This window comes from Acomys russatus, chromosome 16 (genome assembly GCF_903995435.1).
Source record: "Acomys russatus chromosome 16, mAcoRus1.1, whole genome shotgun sequence".
Taxonomy (NCBI): Eukaryota; Metazoa; Chordata; class Mammalia; order Rodentia; family Muridae; genus Acomys; species Acomys russatus.
Genome location: NC_067152.1, coordinates 36,018,825 through 36,040,327, shown reverse-complemented (window position 1 = coordinate 36,040,327; position 21,503 = coordinate 36,018,825). Strand labels below are relative to the sequence as shown.

Genomic DNA, 21,503 nt, shown 5'->3' with positions numbered 1-21,503 from the left:
CAGAATTTGTACAAGGCACTATCCGTACAGTATCCAACGGAAAATCGATGAGCTATACTTTCCAAATGCTGTGTCAGTCAGTTTTCAGTCCCTATAACACATTGCAGAGACAATCAATGAACAAGGAGAAAGGGATTTTTGTTTTGTTTTGTCTTCCCATAGTGTTGGAGGCCTCAGTCCAGGCTCGGTTGACCCTGTTGCTTTGGCCTGTGTCTGGCGACACATCATGTTCACATCACAGCCAGGATGTCAAAACGAGGAAGAGGCTTCATACTCCCCTTGAAGGATAGGCAATGTCAAGAAAACATCCCCAAAGTCCCACTTCTTTCAGTAGTGCCTCTGTCTGGGGACTCCAACACATGAGCCTTCGAGTGACACTTATCCAAATAAGGACTTCCTTTGAGTATACTAGTGGTGGTCCTCAGGCTACCATACCAGCTATTTTTTTTTCTCCTTTCAGATAACTTTAGCTTTCCTCATGAGTGTGTTGTTAAAGAAACCTTTTCTCACTGGCTTGGCTGTCTTCCTTCTTACCGTCTTCTGGGGAAGTTTGGGATTCACAGCATTATATAAGCATCTTCCTGCCTTTCTGGAATGGACCTTTTGTTTTCTAAGCCCATTTGCCTTTACTACTGGAATGGCCCAGGTAAGAATTAAGGTAATCATTTTGTTTTGTTTTTATTAAAATCCATCTACTATCTATCTGTCTGTCTATCTGTCTACCCACCCATCCATCCACCCATCCATCTATCTATCTATCTATCTATCTATCTACCATCTATCTACCTATCTACCTATCTATCTATCTATCCACCCATCCATCCATCCAGCTATGTGTACGTGCATATGCACAGGCATGCCATGACAATATTTGCATAGAGGTCAGAGGACAACTCGGCAGATGTCAATTCTCACCTTCCACCATGTGGGTTATGGACATCAAACTCAGGTACTTTTACCAGCTGAGATGTCTTTGCTGTCCCAAAATTGTATTTTAACACACAACACTCTAGACAAATTCCTTCAATGATTTATGCAATATACACAAAACACTAAAGTTTTTGCCCCATTATTATAAAGATAAGGGATAAGAAACATTTTAATTTTTCTCTCTTGGAATATTTATTTCTTTTTATCCTTAATTTTAAAATGTTTTTAATTAATTAATTAATTAATTAATTGGTTTTTCAAAACAGGGTTTCTCTGTGTAGCCCTGGCTGTCCTGAGACTATTATCAACCATGTTGGCCTTAAACTCACAGAGATTCACCTGCCTCTGCCTCCTGAGTGTTGGGATTAGAGGTGTGTGCCACAACCACCCAGATATATATTTTTGAATTAATATAATCTGTAGTGAGAATTTTGGTTCCTTTAAAAGACTCAGAAATATTATGGGAATATGTTTTTGTTTTAATCCCAGGTGTGGGGATATGGGGCTGCTTTGCAGAAGTTGACTACAATTTGCGCTTTGCTCTGGCAGGGGCGTGGTTTGGCCAGCTGCAGATAGTGTCTGCGAGTGTGTGATTTTTGGAATTCTGAGAACTATTCAGAGGATATATGAGTGCTAGGACCTGATAGAGGTGGGGCTGGTTGGTGGTTGGATGATGGTGGTTGCGGTTTGTCAAGTACTCATGGGCAAAGAAACAAGAAGAAGTTAGTTATCCTAACCCGCAGGAAGTAGTCTAAGCATAATGATGCCCCTTTCCGCTATAATCCTTTCTTCTCTCCTATCTGGTGTTAAGGAGTCGAAATAGAAGAAATAACGGGATGGAGATGAGTAGAGAAAGAAAGAAGAGCCCACAAAGTAGCAGAAGTCCAGATACAGTAATCACCATCACTTCACTCCTTCACTTTCCTCCTTCGACCTTTTCATACCCCTCCTCCACGTCTACATCTCTCCCTTTCAAATTCATGGCCTCTTTATCTTTAATTATTCTCTCTCTCTCTCTCTCTCTCTCTCTCTCTCTCTCTCTCTCTCTCTCTCTCCCTCTCTCTCTCTCTCTCTCCCTCCCTCTCCCTCTCTCTCTCTCTCTCTGTCTCTCTCTCTCTCACACACACACAGTGAGGGAGAGGGTGAGCATGAAAAAGAGAGAGATAAATATGTAAATACACACTCAATTCTTTTAGTGTACTTGTGTATATGCCCTTCAGGGCTGGCCACTTGATATTGGATAATCAATTGGGGCCTATCCTTTGGGAAGACTGATTCCGGCAGCACCTGAAGGTGTACTTTCACACAAAATAGCTATTTCATTTAGGTTGTTATATATCTACCTTCCCTTCCAACCCTTATTCCATCTTAAAAAAAAAAAAAGATTTATTTATTTATTTTCTGTATATTAGTACACTATTTTCATGCACACCAGAAGAGGACACCAGATCTCATTATAGGTGGTTGTGAGCCACCATGTGGTTGCTGGGAATTGAACTCAGGACCTCTGGAAGAGCAGACAGTGCTCTTAACTGCGGAGCCATCTCTCCAGCACCCACCCACCCCCCCCCCCTTATTCCATCTTAATCCCTTCTATACTCCCAACACTAGGTAAGAGAGAAAGAAGCTTAGGGCGTAGACCTCTTTAGACTACTTCCTGCTGGGTAGGGACATTGGGTTCCCAGGGGCAGTCCAATCCTTTTCCTCAGAATATCTCCAGCTCATCAAACTGCAACAACAGCAACCAGGAGCAGCAGCCTCCTTCTTTGGAGAGCTCCTCTGGGCACTGGCATCTATCCCAGAATTCCAAATGTCAACTCTTCTCAGCTGGCAAAATCACACCCCTGCTAGTGCACAAGGCAAATCATAATCACCTGCTGTGAGGCAGCCTCTTATCCTGCACCTGGCATTAAAACAAAAAAACATACTAACTGGGTTTGCAAAGAAACAAAAATACCCACTACAGACTTTTCTACACGGAATTAAATCTCCTCTCAGAAAAACTCATTCATGTGAAATCATTGAATGTTACTGAAATTATTGTTTTCTTTGCTGACCAACTACTTCCAGATTTTCATCACTCCATTTTTTCACTCTGTAATGGAGTGCCCCAGTAAAGAACATCTTCCCCCTTTATACCCTTTAATCCTGATGCATTTTTGTATTAGATATGCCACTAATGTCTCCTTCCTGGAGCTTTTGCCTCCTGTGAGGAGATTTAACTGTCATCTGTGTTTTGTAGTTACATAAGTAGATATAACAGCAATAGGCCTAAACTGTATAGAGATATAAATTGTGTCTCATTTATCTCTCTCTTGATGTCTAGCAGAACTTAGACCATAATTATCCATAACACTATATTAGTTCTTTAAAAATTCTATGCATCTCTTTTTCAGCTTATACATTTGGACTACGATGTGGATTCCAATGCCAATTTGGACTCTCCGAACAACTCGTACATAATCGTCGCCACCCTTTTCATGTTGGTTTTGGATGCTTTTATCTATTTAGTACTGGCATTGTATTTTGACAAAATTTTACTCAGTAAGTAGTAGAATTATTGTAATTTCATACATTTTTTTATTACCTTTAGTTACTTGAAGTAACTGTCCATGACAGTGGCTCTCCATCTTCCTAGTGCTGTGATCCTTTAATACAGTTCTTCATGTTGTGATGACCTCCACCCATGAAATTATTTTGTTGCTACGTCATAACTGCACTTTTGCAACTGTGATGAATCTTAATGTTAATATCTGACATTAATGGTCTTAGGTGGATCCCTGTGAAAGTATTGTTCAACCTCCAAAGTGGTCTTGATATACAGGCTGAGAACTGCTGGTCTGCAATGTATTGAGTATAAATGGTATAGCATGTTCTCTTCAATTTTTCTAAAATAACAGGCAACATTCTGTACTTTAAAATTATTTTTGAGTACTCCATACATATATACAATAAAACATTACTTCCACCCGCCATTCCTTTCCCAACTTCCCCCATGTCCCTAGAAGGATATTTTCCTTCCTTTTTTTTTTTTTTTTAAAGCACACTAATTCCAATTAGTAGCATCAATACGTACATGTGGGTGGGATTATCTACTATTATGTATGGGAAACCGTATCCCATAAGTGATGATTCTCCCTTTCCCAGCAACTATGCATTGAAAGACAATATCTTCTCAGTATGGCATGGGCCTAGAGCTCCTCTAGCCAACCTATGCCAACACTTTGACTGGCTTGATCTTGTATAGGCTGTACGCACAGAACCACAGCTGCTCTTAGCTCATGATGCCATATCCACATGTATAGAAGACAGCGTTTTATAGCACTATTCTTCATTATTCACTGCTTAGAGTCTTTCCTCCTCTTCTCCCACAGTGCTCCCTGAGTCTTGGTGATGGTGGTGTTAATATAGATGCCCCATTTATGCTGAACATTCAGTCTCTTACTTTCAGCACTTTGACCAGTTATTCAACGACTGCTATTCATTGTGTGTGGGGGAGTGGGGGTGGCGGGGAGCGGGGAGGGGGAGACAGAGAAAGAAACTTTTCTGACAAAGGCTGAGAGCAGCCCAGGTCTATGGGCATGCCGGCTAGTTTTATGTCAGCTTGATATCCTATGGCCAGTGTTACCCTTGGGCTGACGGTTATATAAGAAAACGGGCTGAGGAAGCCATGGGAAGAAAGCCAACAAGCATCCGTTTCCATCTCTAGGTTCCTTTTGCCATGCTTCAGTTCTTGACCTGACTTCCCCCCAGTTGTGATCTTTCCTCTCCAATTTACTTTTTTGGTCATGGTACCACAGCAGTTTAAACCCTATCTAAGACAATGGGTATAAACAAGTGTTTAGAAGGCAATTTGACAGTATGGCCACTTAGCAAAACAACATCAGGATCTTCCCTAGCGCCCATGAACTCTCTAGCCATGGGATTTTGACCTGGATTATGGTACCCAGGCATGAAACTTACTCCTGTGGAGCAGACCTCAGATCCAATCACAAGGTCGTTATTTACTTGCCGATAGTTGTGCCACTATGTCACTTGGCTTGTCAGGGCTGTAACACACATACTCCAGTGCTGAGCAAGACTTTGGATGCCTGTTCTTCCACTGAAACCTGTATTGTACCTTCTGGCACCATGGAAGCCAGCCTGTAGGGAGGAATAGCTGGGTATTAATTTCTCTATGTCCTTTAGCCAAATATGTGGTATTTGAGGCAATAGGGTCTTACCATGTAATTAGGGAGGGTACCCAAAAACAATGAGTCCCCCCCCTTGAAGTCTTTAGGGCTTCCCTGACTAGTAACTCATAAAGAGCTATCTTATGCCTTGTATTGCAATTCTCATTTAATAACCCACGTCTTCTGTGAGTGACACTGTTCACCCATGCATGGTAATTCCATTGTAACTCTTGAAATTACCTTACTAGCCAATGGGTTTCCATGGGCCCTTTTATATGTCCTTAGTTTTAGTCAACTCACTCACTGCTTCCTCCTCTCTCTATTCTCGCATACCGATCCCCCTTTACCCCTTTAGCCTTCTGTATACCCACCTTCTTTCATTTTATATGTGTTCTACTATCCTCTTCCTTATGTTGCTCCTAAGTTGGGTTGTGAGATAGCAGACCTTCATGTGGCTTTTCTCATCCACTTCTTTTGGGTTATCTCTCTTCCTTGTACCTCTTCCATCACCTCAAAGACCTTTTCACCTCAGCATTCCATTTCGCTACCCTCATCTAACCTCTAATCCACTCTTCTCCTCCCTGAACATTTTCTCAAATCCCACCCATTTCCTGTTTCTTGGCTTCAGTTTTGCTCCACGTTAAACACAAGAAACAAAACATTTGAAGGGAGGCTCTGCATACGAGAAAGAATATAGGGCATTTGTCTTTCTGGGTTTGAGTTGCCTCGCTCAGTATAATTTTTCCAGTTTCATCTGTTTACCTGCAAATTTATTTTTTTCTTAGAACTGAGTAATATTTCTTGTTTATACTATTGCTATATTATTGAAACTTATTCCTGCAGAACAGACCTCAAATCCAATCATAAGGTAGTTATTTTATCCATTTTTACCCATATTTATCTATTCGTTTTGGTCTTAATAGAATGTTTAAGTTCCTATTGAAACAAGTCACTCTGCTTTAAAGACTTTATCTTTTCGTTTACAAGGCTACGTTTTTTTTGTTTGTTGTTGTTGTTTTTTTTCATACTGGAAATACCACATTAGATGGTACTTCCTCAGGTGATAATGTGGGCTCAGGTTGAGAGTCAAAGAGGTTGCATTGGCCTGTTGTTCTAAATGGAATGCAATACTTGAAGTGACTGACCTGATACTCGCCTCCTGTCCACGTAGGTAAATCTGGACATCAACGGTCTCCATTGTTTTTCTTGAAGCCATCTTATTGGTTTCAACACAAAGGAGATAAACATGTGGTCCTTGAGAATGAAATAGATTCTGATCCTTCACTGAGTGACTCGTTTGAACCAGTGTCTCCAGAATTCCAGGGGAAAGAAGCCATCAGGTAACAAGTAAATCACATGAGCGTGCAGTAGAGAACAGGCCCCAGGCCAGACAGCTACCAGGCAAGACACTGATGTGGGATCATTTCCTTTTTATCCTCTCTGTACCCACATCCTCCCAGCATACTGTTCTTACAAAGCGATACTCTCGTTCTGGACACCAGGGTATTTTATCCCATCTCTGGCGTTTACACTTACTGGTAGTTTTTGAGTACAGTAACGACTGTCAACAAATAAGTACTTCATTTCCACTCTCCTCCTCATCTTCCTTCTGCTTTTTCTTCGTCCTTTGCTCTGCTGTTCTCTTGGTGGTAGAAAGTGGCACCACTTCTCCTCCGTTCTCATCCTCTTTCTGTATAATCCACTTGGTTTCTTTCCACTTCCGTTCTTGGTAGATAAGATGTAAAAGAAAACAAAACAAAACAAAACAAAAAACGTAAATGATGCAGAAAGTGTCTAGAGATGCCCCAGAAAGATGGGAAGAGATGATGAGATTACAAGGCACTAATAATGCCCTGCATCTCCTCCACAGAAGTCACTCACATGCTGCGGTCAATGCTTTGACTTCCAAACACATCCCAAAGTTCCTTATCCTTGACCAGATTTTTGCCAATAGCTCACTTGATGCTTTGCTTTAGTATTATAAGATATTATAAGAAATTAATGCAGGTAGACTGCACAGGGTTGCAGCATAATAGACCTTCAACTAACTGAAAGTCTTCTGTGTACTTTTTTCTTCTTTCTTTAAGACAAGGTCATACTTCGTAAGCCAGTCTGGCCTGGGACTCAAGATATGTATTCCAGGTTGGCCTCAGACTTGTACACTTCCTGTCTCAGTCCCAAGTGCTGGGAATATGGGATCATGTCACCACAGCTCCCTTCTATGGACTCCTAAAACCATCTCATATTTTATTCTCCTCTCTTTTTCTTTTGAAACTTCAAGTATCCTGGGTTCTGCAATTCTTGTTTTCTTAGGAATTCACCTTAAGTGATAATTAGTGTTGCCATCCTTGATTTATTACTGAAGACTTGGACTCTGTGAGTTCTGGATTTGTACCAGATCTCTGTGTAAATGACACAGATAGGACTTCACTCAGAGTGTTTTTTTACTCCAAAGCTCAAGTCTTTTTGATATGATGCGATATCCTTCACCCACACTATGGGTTCCTCCACTACTGATTTCATCTCCAACATCCTCCTCCAGCCATCTGTCAGGGTCTGTATGTACAGCTGCATGGACCCACCTGCTAGCTCCTCCCTCCACTTATGTTCTGTTGAGGTTTGGTGGTCAGAGATGCTACTTCTCGTGGGATGCCCCAGATGCTTACGGCAGCTCCTGTGCAAACTAAAGAGCCTCCAGGTTTTATCAGGACTACTATAATCTCTGAAGTTTCCTCAAAACATTTTTTTTCTATTTTGCAGGATCAAAAATCTTCAAAAGGAATATACAGGAAAACATGGAAAAGTAGAAGCTTTGAGAGGTAATAAAATAGGATTACATTTAGCATAGGTGTTTGATTTAGAGACTTGTTGAAAAACTTCAGTAGGAATAAAGATGAGATATCACAGACATCTGGACAGATTTTAAGGTTGATTTTCTCTTGAAGATTAGAAACCACACACATCTATGCAACAAGGAATTATACACTAGGGAGAGTATAACATATGCAAATACTGACTGTAATGTCTTTGAAATCATGTCAGGCGTGGGGTTTGACATATATGAAGGCCAGATCACTGCTCTCCTTGGTCACAGTGGAGCTGGGAAAACCACCCTGATAAATACACTCAGTGGACTGTCACCCCCAACTACAGGTAAGAGGACACTTTTTCAAAGACAAGCTCAAGGGCAAATGTTAATCTCTGCCTTTCCCCAGCTAACTTGGTGCATCATGCTTGGGTGATTTTCTTAAACATTACACAATGTGTACAGGTGTTGAATTATATGATATGTGTCCCAGATAGTAGACACTAATTATATGTTTTCATATGTCAGGTGAAAAAATTGTAAAGTTGCTTTAAGTTATTTTTATAAAATTGTATACATTTGTGAAAATGTGCTTGGTATAAATAACTTTATAGATATTCAGTTATTAATTGACATTTATGCTAGATTAGAGGTTGTTCTGAATCTCTCTCTCTCTCTCTCTCTCTCTCTCTCTCTCTCTCTCTCTCTCTCTCTCTCTCTCTCTCTCTCTCTCTCTCTCTCTGTGTCAATGTGTGTCCTAGTGTCCTATATGAATATGTGTGGGTGAGTTTGCCTGGGTGAGTACTCATGGAGGTTCATATTGCGATGCCTTTCTCAATCACTTCTCCACCTTTTTGTTTCTAATTATTTTTTATTTTAAAACTTCTTTGTAGTTTTTGGAAGTTTCATATATGTGCATAGTGTACTGGTACCATATCCATCTTACACACCCGCCCTCCAGCACCTCCCAGTCACACCCCAGCTTACTTCCTCTCTTTTACCCAATGTCATGCTTTATGTCTTAAAAAAAAAAAAAAATCATTGACACATAGATCCAAGTAGTCCTGTCCATATGCACGTGTGTGTATGTGTGTGTGTGTACGTGTGTGTGTGTGGGGGGGGCATGTCTGGGGCATAGGCAACCTACCAATGGCAGTGTCCTTCACGCACAAAGCAAAGTATCCCCACCCCTCTCAGAAGCCATTAGCCTCTCAGCTTGAAGCGGGGTCCATGCATGCTGGAAGTTTTAAGTCTCTTCGTATTGCCTTCACCTTATTCTTTGAGGCAAGGTTTTTCACTTAGCCTGAAGCTCATTGTCTTGATGGGCTGAGTGGCCAATGAGCTCATGGGGGGGGGGGGGCTCTTCGTGTCTCCACTGACTTCCCAGCACTAAGACTACAAGTGCATGCTGCCACACTCAAACTTTACATGATGCTGGGGGTATAAACCCCATTTCTCCTGCTGCCTAACAAACACATCACCCGCTGTGTGCCGCAAATGGGCAAAATATGCTAGAGTGAATCCTGTGCTTGACATAATTCACACCTTGTCATGATGGTAACCCTTTACTTTCTCCGCATAGGCTCTGTCACCATCTACAATCAGACACTCTCAGAAATGGATGACTCTGAAGCCATCATCGAGCTCACTGGAGTTTGTCCACAATCCAGTGTAGAATTTGGTTTTCTCACTGTGAGAGAAAATCTCAGGCTTTTTGCTAAAATAAAGGGAATTCTGCCACATGAAGTGGAACAAGAGGTATATAAGCATGTCCACTGCTATGCAACAATGCAAGTGAATTTGGTCACCTAGAAAATTTTTAGTGTGTTTTGTGTCACCTAAAGTCATGCACAAAGAATTTTTATAGAGACAGCAAGCTGTTTCAAAGGTAAAGTAGGCATGGTGGGTCCTGCCTGTAATCCAAACACCTGGGAGGCTGAGGCAGGAACATTGCTGAAGTTCAAGCCATCCTGGGATACAAGGGAGACTTGGTCTCAAAAAAACAAAACAAAACAAAACAAAACAAAAAAGAAAAAGAAAAAAAGAAAAAAAACAATAATCTTGGGTTTAGACTAAATATTTCTTATTTTATTAGGTACAGCGGGTCTTACAGGACTTAGAAATGGAAAATCTTCAAGACAGCCTTGCTCAGGATTTAAGTGGTGGACAAAAAAGGAAGCTGACTTTTGGGATTGCCATTTTGGGAGACCCTCAGGTGAGGTGAATAAAAATCCCCCGAGAATCAGACTGGAGACTCAGAAACATTTAATTTTGATAAAATCGCAAATGAAACATTTGAGAAACCTTTTAAGCACAAGCACCAAAACTTTTACAGCTGCTGTTTTTTGTTTGTTTGTTTGTTTGTTTTTTGTTTTAAGAATAATCTTACCCCAGAGAAGGAAATGAATCTGTAACATTTGTCTACTGCTCAGGTTTTGCTGCTGGATGAACCAACCGCTGGCTTGGATCCACTTTCCAGGCATCGCATATGGAACCTGTTGAAAGAGAGGAAGCTAAACAGAGTAATTGTCCTTAGTACCCAGCTCATGGACGAGGCCGACATCCTTGCTGGTAGCTACAGTTTCCTTTTTGTTTCATAGTGAGAAAGTTAGACTTCACATAGGCTACAAACAGGCCCCTTAGATGCATCTCACTAGTGACAGCCACAACCAACAGAGGAGAATTGCTTCCTTCCATTTGAAGGTCAGCACTCCAGAGCGAGGGCCATGTCCCGTGAAAGAACTATGATTCCATCACAGAGACGTGAGGGTTGTAAAACATACAGTATCACCTCAGCCATGCTGTATCCCATGCGATGGATGTCCGTGGTCTTGAAAGACACTGAGTAAGATGCTTAATAACTTCCCTAAATGTGCAGAGAATAAGCAAAGCGAATTATTCATTTCAGTTATCAGAGTACCGAGAAAGTCAGAGCTAGTGTACGTCACTAGTCTTGTGTGGCATGCTTCTAAAATATCATTTGTTCATGGATTTTGATTTTCACACTTATGAATACCTAAGAAATCACTAACATGTTTCATCTTTTGGTTCTTCCCAACTAGACAGGAAGGTGTTTCTATCCAATGGGAGACTGAGGTGTGCAGGCTCCTCCTTGTTTCTGAAGAAGAAATGGGGTATTGGCTACCATCTAAGGTATGGCTCCCAGTGCTGGAGGCAGACACTCGATGAACGCACAATACTGACAGGCACCATCACCGTCAGGTCAAGGTAGAGCTGCAGCTAGAAAGTTGGCTTCATTAGATGTGGGAGAACTAACTTACGTATGCTCTTAGCAAGAACACGAGATACATAGGGACACAGACACTGAGAGGCTAAGGGTCAGTGTAGGCGTAAAGAGAAGGATTGGACAACGCTTTCAACACATGTTGCTTTCTCAGAGTAATTTATTGGCATCCTGATCCTTTCTCGCATCTTGTTTCGGAGTGTATTTCTGTTCATCCAGATAATTTCAACACACTCTCTGTCCTCCCTGACTTCATCTTTGGCACCTTCCTCTTAGGTCCCTTAGTAAACCTCTTAGGTTTACTTCAGGATAATCACATGGCTGCTGTAAATCCTAAAACAGAAAACAAACAAACAAAAACCACCACCACCACAACAACAACAAAAATACCCACATCATTTTGGAGGTTTGATAGACACCACTGTTACTTTCTTTGGTTTCTTAAGCTCATCAAATCTACAATGCCAGCATTACCCACTGTTACAGGCAGATTAAATAATTTCCCTCCAATTCACAGGTACCACCATTGGTCTCTGGCAAATGTCTATACAGGTCTTTGTAGTTGCTTTGTTTCTGTCTTACAGAGGCTGTTACATCCTCCTTCATCACACTCAGCCATGTATAGACCTTACCCATACCTATATGTGGATGTCTGTGTGGGGACATGTGCATATGTGTATGGGTGTCCACACAGGGCAGAGTAGGGCATTAGAGACCCAGAGCTAGAGTTATAGGTGGCTGTGAGTGGCCCAATGAGTGTGCTCGAACCAGACCTACATCTTCTGTAAGAGCAGCAGTTGCTCTTAACTGCTGAGCCATCTCTCCAGCTACCTTACCTGTCCTTGTAGGCTGTTTCTGAATGTTTTCTTTTTAACAAGTATCCCCTGTGTTAGACCCTAGAAGGCACTAATTAAAATGGTTGCTAATAAACTTAATTAATTTCTTTGGTCTCCAATAACTTCATGTATAAAAACAGCAGTAACAATCCGTGTTGTAAGTTATTGGTAATGGAATGAATACTTGGCATTATAAAATGCTTACCTGAATTGACAAAGCTCCACTCTCTCTCTCTCTCTCTCTCTCTCTCTCTCTCTCTCTCTCTCTCTCTCTCTCTCTCTCTCTTTCTGAAATACACTTGCTTTGCATTATCATTCTATCACAAGCTGTTTTAGGGAAGGGCTGACTTTTTTCTACTTGATGTCTTTGATAATGCTAAGCGCTGCACTTTTAAAGCACGGAACAGTTTTCAGACTCATTTTAGGTGTATGTAACCAGTGAGGTGTGATGTTCGCACCTCAGTACAGCCCAATGGCTATGACCAACAATGGTGCTTCTACAATGCCGGGTTTCATAAAGAAATGCATATGCTAATATTACAGTCTTCAGCTGTTACGCAAATAGAGCTTGCACAACGTGATAAAGTTGTCTAGCATGTACTGACAGTTTACTTCACGAAAGACCAAGCACTAGCTCATGAATACCGATTCGCTCCATCTCTTAAGGCGGATCTGAGAGCTGCACAGGGCTTTATCTCATAGGTGAGAATCCTGATACCCAGAGCCGGTGACCAGCTCACCTGGGCTCTGAGGCCTGCATGATACGATGTCAATACTATGCTCTTCATGACTGGACAGATAGATCATCTCCATCTTGCTCTTATCAAGTTCAAGTGTTTGCAGAACTCATACATTGCTGGGGAAGGAGAATTCATTATTGGGTTTTCCTAGTGGACAGAGGCATAACCAAGTATTCCCATTTTCTTACTTCAGCCAGGATTTGGGTGATTATTATTATTTTTTTCTTCAAATGGCTATCCTTGAATTATCTGAAATAAGTCTAACCCTCCCTTTTAGTTCTTCCTCTGCTATGTTGCACAGATTAAGTTTGGACTATCTTAGTATCGATGCATCTACTTCCTCTTTGTAAAAAACACATTTTTTTTGTCTCATAAATATTCATGCAGTGGAAAACATATACCGCACAAGTTGTTTTTAGAGACAGTGCTAGACAAAAAATAACTTTTTCTTACTCTTTCTAAATGTTAGCTTGCATCTGAATGAAACGTGCGACCCAGAGAGTGTAACGTCACTGGTCAAAAAACACATCCCTGATGCCAGGCTGACGGCACAGAGTGAAGAAAGACTTGTCTATATCTTGCCCCTGGAAAGAACAAACAAATTTCCAGGTAATCCCGAACTAGTCTCATTGGTCTCTGAGCTTCGGCTTTCTCACTTGCATTAAGGAAGTGGTAGTAGGAATCTTTATGAGTGTGTTCAGATGGAGGAATTGTCATGCAAACACTTCAACATATCACTGGAATGTTGAACATCAGTAATGCATAAGGGGACCGGGTCTGACATGCTGTTACCTTGATGTCTCCTCAGCTCTAAGGTACCAGTAAGTAGGATGTACACTGAGAAGACAAAAAGAGTAGGTGCTGTCCTTTCAAATCACGATCCATCCTCAAGTCAGAATACCAGAAAGAGCAGCGTTCTTTCTTTTTAAGGATCATTTAATCATAATAACAGACACAGTAAGAGAAGCTCATGTAGCTGGGAGGAATTGGAGGGGGGAGCTGGGGAGTAAATGCGATTGAAACCCATTGTGTGCATGTACGGAATCCTCAAACAATAAGTAAAATTTTATATATTTAAAAGGGGGGAGAAGTGAGCTCACCTTGGAAGCAGGGACAGGGCTTTAGTCTTAGATGCGATGCGTATCATTCTGAAGACAGAAATCCCCATGAAGATTGCACAATATGGCTTACTTGACCACCTCTTAAAATGCATTCCAAAGGGCTGAGCCACTTAAATAGAGACTGGAAAGTGGATTTAAGAAACTCACATAACTATATTCCTTTAGCATATAATTACGGTAGCATTGGTTAACAGCATCATTTAAAAATTCTCAAAATAACCTACTAATGCTTCACATGGATGTACCTGATTTCAGTGTTTCTGTGTAATTCTCATAGCAGATTTAGATGGAAAAGGAGGAAAGAAGAGAGGGAGGGCAGGGGAGGGGGAGAGGAGGGGTGGAGGAGAGAGCATGTAAGTGGGCTGAATGCCTTCCAGGGGCAGCACAGAGACACGCTGTACATTCTGTCTACTCAGTTCTTTTCTTAATTTGTGCCTTTTCACACAGAGTTCAGGGGGATGACTTATTTCTCTAAACATCAGTGTTTATGCATTTGTTATTATGGTTTCTTAACTAATCTTAACCTAAAATGATAAATCTTTATTCTCTGGATACTATTCTTTAACCAGAGTTTAGAATTACACACCCCCATAAGAGAATTGAAAATAGAATGAACAAGGGGTTGGAGAGCTGACTCATTAGTTAAGAGTGCTTGTTACTCTTCCAAGTTCACTTCCTAGCACCTCTATCAAGCAGCTCACAACTACCTGTTGCTCCGGCTACAGAGATGTCTTCTGGACTCCATTGACGCACACATGTGTATGTGCACGCACACACACACATGCACACATGCATGCAAGAAATGCATGCATGTGCATGCATACACCCACCACTAGTATTTTGAAATTAAAATAATATATTTTAATGTATATGAATGTATTGGAGTTAAAGGTGTTTGTGAGCTGTCGTGTGGGTGTTGGGAACAGAACCTGGGGCCTCTTCAAGAGTAGCAAGTACCTTAACTATCAAATCATCTCTCCGGCCTCAGGAGTTAAAAATTTTAAACACATCAAACAATTTTTAAAAAACTGAATAGCTTTTCAAATATAGAAGCATAGATGCTTATGTTGTACATTGATGCTGAAGAAACCATGAAAACTAATATAGTCCATAGATTATTGGTCCTTAGAACATTGATATCAGTTTATAACAAAAGTACAGATAGCTTATCAATATTTTCTCATTTTGAAAGATATCATTAACTACCTCATTATAAGTTATACTGTAATCTTTGTTCCTATTTTTAGACCTTTACAGGGATCTCGATAGATGTTCAAATCAAGGCATTGAGAACTATGGTGTTTCCATGACAACGCTGAATGAGGTGTTCCTGAAATTAGAAGGGAAGTCAATGACTGATGGATCAGGTAAGGGAGGAAGCTTTGAATGAGATGATATGCGTGCCTTTGTTGACACCAGACTTGAGAAACCTGAAGTGGAGGAGAAATATAGACTTATAAAAGATGCCCGTGTATCACACTAGGCCCTTATAGAATAGACAATTAAATATGAGGTCTCAAATTATCTGAATATAAAGGGCTGTGGGGGAGTGAACGTTAGAAATTACGTTGAAAATTACTTTTCTTGGCCTATTATTCCAATGCTTTTTGGATTCAGTCGCTGCCGTACTAAGGTCTGCCATCAGTCTGTCAGTCCTTGGGAAGCTCTGAGATAATGAATGCTTCTAAGACATTTTTTTGTTTGCTTGTATTAATTTTACTGTGTTGACTCGTTACCTGACTTTTTTTTTATTCTGTTGACTTTGACTCGTCAAGTATTAGCCAAGTATATTGTTCAATCTATGTCTTCCTCTTTTCATTTCTGAAGTTACAAATTTGGTACATATGCTAGTGAGTATGCTGGGTTTTTTTGTTTTTTGTTTTTTGTTTTGTTTTTTGTTTTTTAGACAGTCTCATTGAGTAGCTCTGGATGTCTTGGAGCTTGCTATCTAGACCAGGCTGGCCTTGAACTCACGGAGATCTTCTTGGCTCTGCCTCCCAAGTGCTGGGATCAGAGACAGGCACTACCACACTCATACACATACTTTTACCTTTCAGTATTAAGTTAGGCAAAGCAAGGGTTGTACAACTGCTTTTTACCCAGTCCTTAACTTGTAAACATTTTGTAACTTCTAGAAATCTCAGTCTTCCTAAGTTTCTACTAAAAAGAAGCAAAATTTTATCTAGGTTAAACAAAAACAACAATACTTTATTCACATTACATCTGATTGCAATCCCCTCACTCTTTATTTTTCTCTTCCGACCCTTCCTCCCTTTTCCACCCTATTCCCCTCCCCTACACCTCTGACAAGAGTGGTCCTCTTCTCCCACCATCTGACCACAACCTATCAGGTCTCATCCGGATATCCTGTATCCCCTTTCTCTGTGGTCCCACAAGGCCTCTCCTCAAAGGGACAGGATCAAGTCGCAGGCACCAGAGTTTTTGTCAGAGGCAGTTTCCTGTGCCTCCCCTCTTCTCTGTGTGGAGAATGATCTGTCCATTGGCTACATCTGAACAGGAGGTCTAGGTTCTCTGTTTGCAGTGTCCTTGATTTGTGCATCAGTTTGTGCAGGGCCCCTGGGTCCATATTAGCCAGCCTTGATAGTCTTCTTATGCACCTCCTGACAACCCTCCCGACCACCTGCCCCATCCTTCAATCCCCCAACTCTTCATTACAACTCACAGCTCTTAGTTGAGCATCTGACTGTGACTCCCAGTATCTGTCTGGATCGCCTGTTGGGTAGAGTCACTCAGAGGACATCTATGTTGGGCTAGTATCCACTTATAAGTGAGTATATACCACGCATGTCTTTCTGGGTCTGGGTTACCTTGCTCAGGATGATCTTTTCTAGTTCCACCCACTTGCCTGCAAATGTCAAGATTTCCTTGTTTTTAATAGCTGAATGGCATTCCATTGTGTAAATGTACCATAGTTTCTTTATCCATTTTTTTTTTTTCAGCTGATGAAGATCTAGGCTGTTTCCAGATTCTGGCAATTATGAATAAGGCTGCTATGAACAGAGTTCAGCAAATGTCCTTGTTGTATGGTGGAGCATCTTTCAAGTATATGCCCAGGAGTAGTATAGGACTATTCCTAATTTTTCTGAGAAAAGCGCCAGATTTATTTTGAAAGTGGTTGTAGAAATTTGCACTCCCACCAGCAATGAAAAAGTGTTCCCCTTTCTCCACATCCTCGCCAGCATGTGCTGTCACTTGAGTTTTTGATCTTAACCATTCTGATAGGTGTAAGATGGAATCTCAGAGTCATTTTGATTTTATTTCCCTGATGACTAAGGATGTTGAACATTTCTTTTAAGTGTCTTTAAGCCCATTCAACACTTCTTTGTTGAGAATTCTCTGTTTAGCTCTGTACCCCATTTTTAATTGGGTTATTTGGCTTGGTATTTAATTTCTTGAGTTCTTTATATATTTTATATATTAGCCCTTTGTCGGATGTAGGGTTGGTGAAAATCTTTTCCCAGTCTACAGACTATAGGTTGTTGCTTTGTTCTGTTGACAGTATCCTTTGCCTTACAGAAGCTTTTCAGTTTTATGAAGTCCCATTTATTAATTGTCGACCATAGAACCTGAGCTATTGGTATTCTGTTCATGAAGTTTTTCTCTGTGCCAATGAGTTCAAGACTCTTCCACTCTTCTCCTCCTTCTTCTCCTTCTCCTTCCTCTTCCTCTTCCTCTTCCTCTTCCTCTTCCTCTTCCTCTTCTTCTTCTTCTTCTTCTTCTTCTTCTTCTTCTTCTTCTTCTTCTTCCTTTTAAAGATTTATTTATTTATTATGTATACAGTGCACATTAGGTCACATTATAGATGGCTGTGAGCCACCATGTGGTTGCTGGGAATTGAGCTCAGGACCTCTGGAAGAGCAGTCAGTGCTCTTAACCTCTGTGCCTCTCTCCAGCCCCCACACTTTTTCTTCTAATAGATTTAGTGTGTTGGACTTCAGTTTTGTGTAGGGTGATAAATGTATATCTATACGCATCTTTTACATGTAGACATCCAGTCAGACCAGGACCATTTGTTGAAGATGCTATCTTTTTTCATTGTACGTTTTTGGCTCCTTTGTCAAAAATCAAGTGTCCATAGGTAGGTGGGTTTATTTCTGGGTCTTTGATTCAATTCCATTGGACAACCAGTCTATTTCTATGTCAATACCATGCTGTTTTTATTATTGTTGCTCTATAGTAAAGCTTGAGATCTGGGATGGAGTTTCCTCTGGAAGGTCTTTTATTGTACAGGGTTGTTTAAGATATTCTGGGGTTTTTTTTTTTTTTTGGTTTTTTTTTTTTGTTGTTTTTTTTTTTCCCATATGAAGTTGAGAATTGATCTTTCATGGTCTGTAAAGAATTTTGTAGGAATTTTGATGGAAATTGCATTGAATCTGTAGATTGTTTTTAGTAAGATAGCCATTTTTCTGTGTTGATTCTCCTGATCCATGAGAATGGAGCTATTTACATCTTCTCATATTTTCTTCTATTTTTTTTTTCTTTAGAGACTTGAAGTTTTTTTTTCATACAAGTCTTTCACTTGTTTGGTTAGAGTTACACCAAGATACTTTACATTATTTGTGATTATTTTGAAGGATGTAGTTACCCTAATTTCATTCTCAGCCCATTTGTCATTTGTATACAGGAGACCTAGTGGGTTTTTTTTTTAAGATTTTGTTTCTTTATTATGTATAGTGTTCTGCCTGAACATATGCCTGCAGGCTAGAAGAGGGCATCAGATCACACTACACAATTGTGAGCCACCATGTGGTTGCTGGGAATTGAACTCAGGTCCTTTGGATGGACAGCCAATGTTCTTAACCTCTGAGCCATCTCTCCAGCCCCCGGACTAGTGATTCTTTTGAGTTGATTTTGTATCCAGCCATTTTGCTGAAGGTGTTTATCAGTTATAGGAGTTCCTTGGTAGAATTTTTTGGGTTACTTATATATACTATCATATTATATGCCAATAGCGATAATTTGACTTCTTCCTTTATAATTTGTATCTCTTCGATCTCCTTTTGTTGTGTTATTGTTCTAGGTAGAGCACCAAGTACTATATTGAGGAGATATAGAGAAAGTGGAAAGCCTTGTGTTGTCCCTGATTTCAGTGGAATTGATTTAAGTTTCTCAGTGCTTAGTTTGATGCTGACTATAGGCTTGCTGTGTATTGATTGCCTTTATTATGTTTAGGTATGTGCCTTGTAACCCTGATCTCTCTAAGACTTTAAACAAGAATAGGTGTTGGATTTTGGCAAATGTGTTTTGGCATCTAAGGAGATGATCATGTGATGTTTTTCTTTCAGTTTGCTTATATGATGTATTGCATTGATGGATTTCTGTATATTAAACCACCCCTGCATGCCTGGGATGAAGCCTACTTGGTCATGGTGAATGATATTTTTGATGTGTTCTTGGAGTCAGTTTGCAAATATATTATTGAGTATTTTTGCAGCAATGCTCAGAAGAGAAATTGGTCTGAAATTCTCTTTCTTTGTTGAGCCTTTCTATGGTTTAGATATCAAGGTGACTGTGGCCTCATAGAAGGAGTTTGATAATGTTCCTTCTGTTTCTATTTTGTGGAATAGTTTGAAGAGAACTGGTATTAGCTCTTCCTTGAAGGTCTGGTAGAATTCTGCACAGAATCCATCTGGTCCTGGGGGGGGGGTGTTGTTGTTTTTTGTTTGTTTTCTTGTTTGTTTGTTTGTTTGTTTGGGAGACTTTTGATGACTGCCTCTATTTCCTTAGGAGATATAATTTGTTTACCTTCTCTTGATTTCAATTTTGGTAATTGGTAGATATCAAGAATTTTTCCATTTCATTTAGATTTTCAAATTTTGTGACCTATAGACTTTTGAAGTACAACCTAATCATTCTTTGGATTTCCTTGGTATCTGTTATGTCTCCCTTTTCATTTCTGATTTTTGTAAGTTTGAATACTATTCCTCTGCTTTTTTGTTAGTTTGGCTAAGGATTTGTCTATCTTGTTGACTTTCTCAAAGAACCAGCTCTTGGTTTTGCTGACTCTTTGAATTATTTTCCTTGTTTCTAATTTATTGATTTTAGCCCCAAGTTTGATGATTTCTAGCCATCTATTCCTATTTGCTGAGTTGGCTTCTTTTTGTTCTAGAGCTTTCAGGTGTGCTATTAAGTTACTAGTATGAGATCACTCCAATTTCTTTATAAAGGCACTTAGTGCTATGAAATTTCCTCTTTGCCCTGCTTTTATTGTGTCGCATAAGTTTGAATATGTTGTGCCTTCATTTTCATTGAATTCTAGGAAGTTTTAAATTTCTTTATTTTGTCCCTTATGTAGAGGTAATTGAATAGGGAGTTGTTTAGTTACCATGAGTTTGTAAGCTTTCTGTTTTTTTCTGTTGTTGTTAAAGTCCATTTTAATCCATGGTAGTCTGATAAAATGCAAGGGATTTTTTTCAATCTTCTTTTATCTGTTGAGGTTTGCTTTGTGACCAAGTATATGGCTAACTTCGGAGAAGGTTCCTTGAGGTGCTGAGAAGAAGGTGTATTCTTTTGTGTTTGAGTGAAATGTTCTGTAGATATCAGTTAGGTCCATTTGATTCATGGCATCTATTAATTTAATTATTTTTCCATTTAGTTTCTGTTTTGATGGTCGATCTATTGGTGACATGGGGTGTTGAAGTCTTCTACTGTTAATTAGTGGGGTTCAGAAGGTGATTTAAGCTTTAGCAATGTTTCTTTTATTAATGTAGGTGTGCTCTTGCATTTGGTGCATAGATGTTCAGAACCGAGACATCATCTTGGTGTATTTTTCCTTTGATGAGTATGAAGCGTCCTTCCCCATCTCTTTTGATTAGTTTTGGTTGCAAGACTATTTTATTAGATACTGAAATGGTGACTCCGTCTTGCTTCTTGGGTCTATTTGTTTGGAATACCTTTTTCCAGTCCTTTACTCTAAGATAATGTCTATCTTTATTGCTGAGGTGTGTTTCTTATATGCAGCAGAATGATGGGTCCTGTTTTCATATACATTCTGTTATCCTATGTGTCTTTATTGGGGAGTTGAGGCCATTGGTGTTGAGAGATATTAATGATCAGTGTTTATTGGTTCCTGTGTTTTTGATGGTGGTGGTGGTTGTGTGTGTGTGTGTGTGTGTGTGTGTGTGTGTGTGTGTGTTTCTTTTCTTTTTGTTTTGTGGGTGTGGGGTTATTTCTTTTCCTGGGTAAAGTTACTTTCCTTGGGTTGGTGTTTTCCTTCTAGTATCTTCTGTAGGGCTGGATTTGTGGTTAGGTACTGTTTAAACTTGTGTGGTTTTTTTTTTTATTTTTCATGCAATACCTTGTTTTCTCCATCTATGTTTATTGAAAGTTTTGCTGAGTATAGTATTCTGAGTTGGCATCCGTGGTCTCTTAGTGTCTGTATGGCATTCATTCAGGCCCTTCTGGCTTTCATAATCTCCATTGACAAGTCAGATGTAATTCTGGTAAGTTTGTCTTTGTATGTGATTTGGCCTTGTTATTTTTCAGCTTTTAATATTATTTCTTTGTTCTGTACGTTTTTTTTTTTTTTTTTTTTTTTTTTTTTTTTTATTAATTTATTCTTGTTACATCTCAATGTTTATCCCATCCCTTGTATCCTCCCATTCCTCCCCCCCCCATTTTCCCATTATTCCCC

General features: G+C 40.0%; 1 protein-coding gene across 1 annotated transcript in view; it reads left to right on the top strand.

Moving 5' to 3' along the window:
* Abca9 (ATP binding cassette subfamily A member 9) overlaps positions 1–21,503 on the top strand; it is a 79,521-nt gene that overhangs the window by 16,136 nt on the left and 41,882 nt on the right. Inside the window, exons 8-18 of the mRNA XM_051158963.1 lie at positions 461–646; positions 3,327–3,474; positions 6,274–6,442; positions 7,863–7,921; positions 8,145–8,255; positions 9,491–9,666; positions 10,004–10,123; positions 10,341–10,479; positions 10,971–11,061; positions 13,198–13,337; positions 15,097–15,216. Of these exons, the coding sequence (XP_051014920.1) occupies positions 461–646; positions 3,327–3,474; positions 6,274–6,442; positions 7,863–7,921; positions 8,145–8,255; positions 9,491–9,666; positions 10,004–10,123; positions 10,341–10,479; positions 10,971–11,061; positions 13,198–13,337; positions 15,097–15,216 (1,459 nt within the window). The remainder of the gene's footprint in view (positions 1–460; positions 647–3,326; positions 3,475–6,273; positions 6,443–7,862; positions 7,922–8,144; positions 8,256–9,490; positions 9,667–10,003; positions 10,124–10,340; positions 10,480–10,970; positions 11,062–13,197; positions 13,338–15,096; positions 15,217–21,503) is intronic.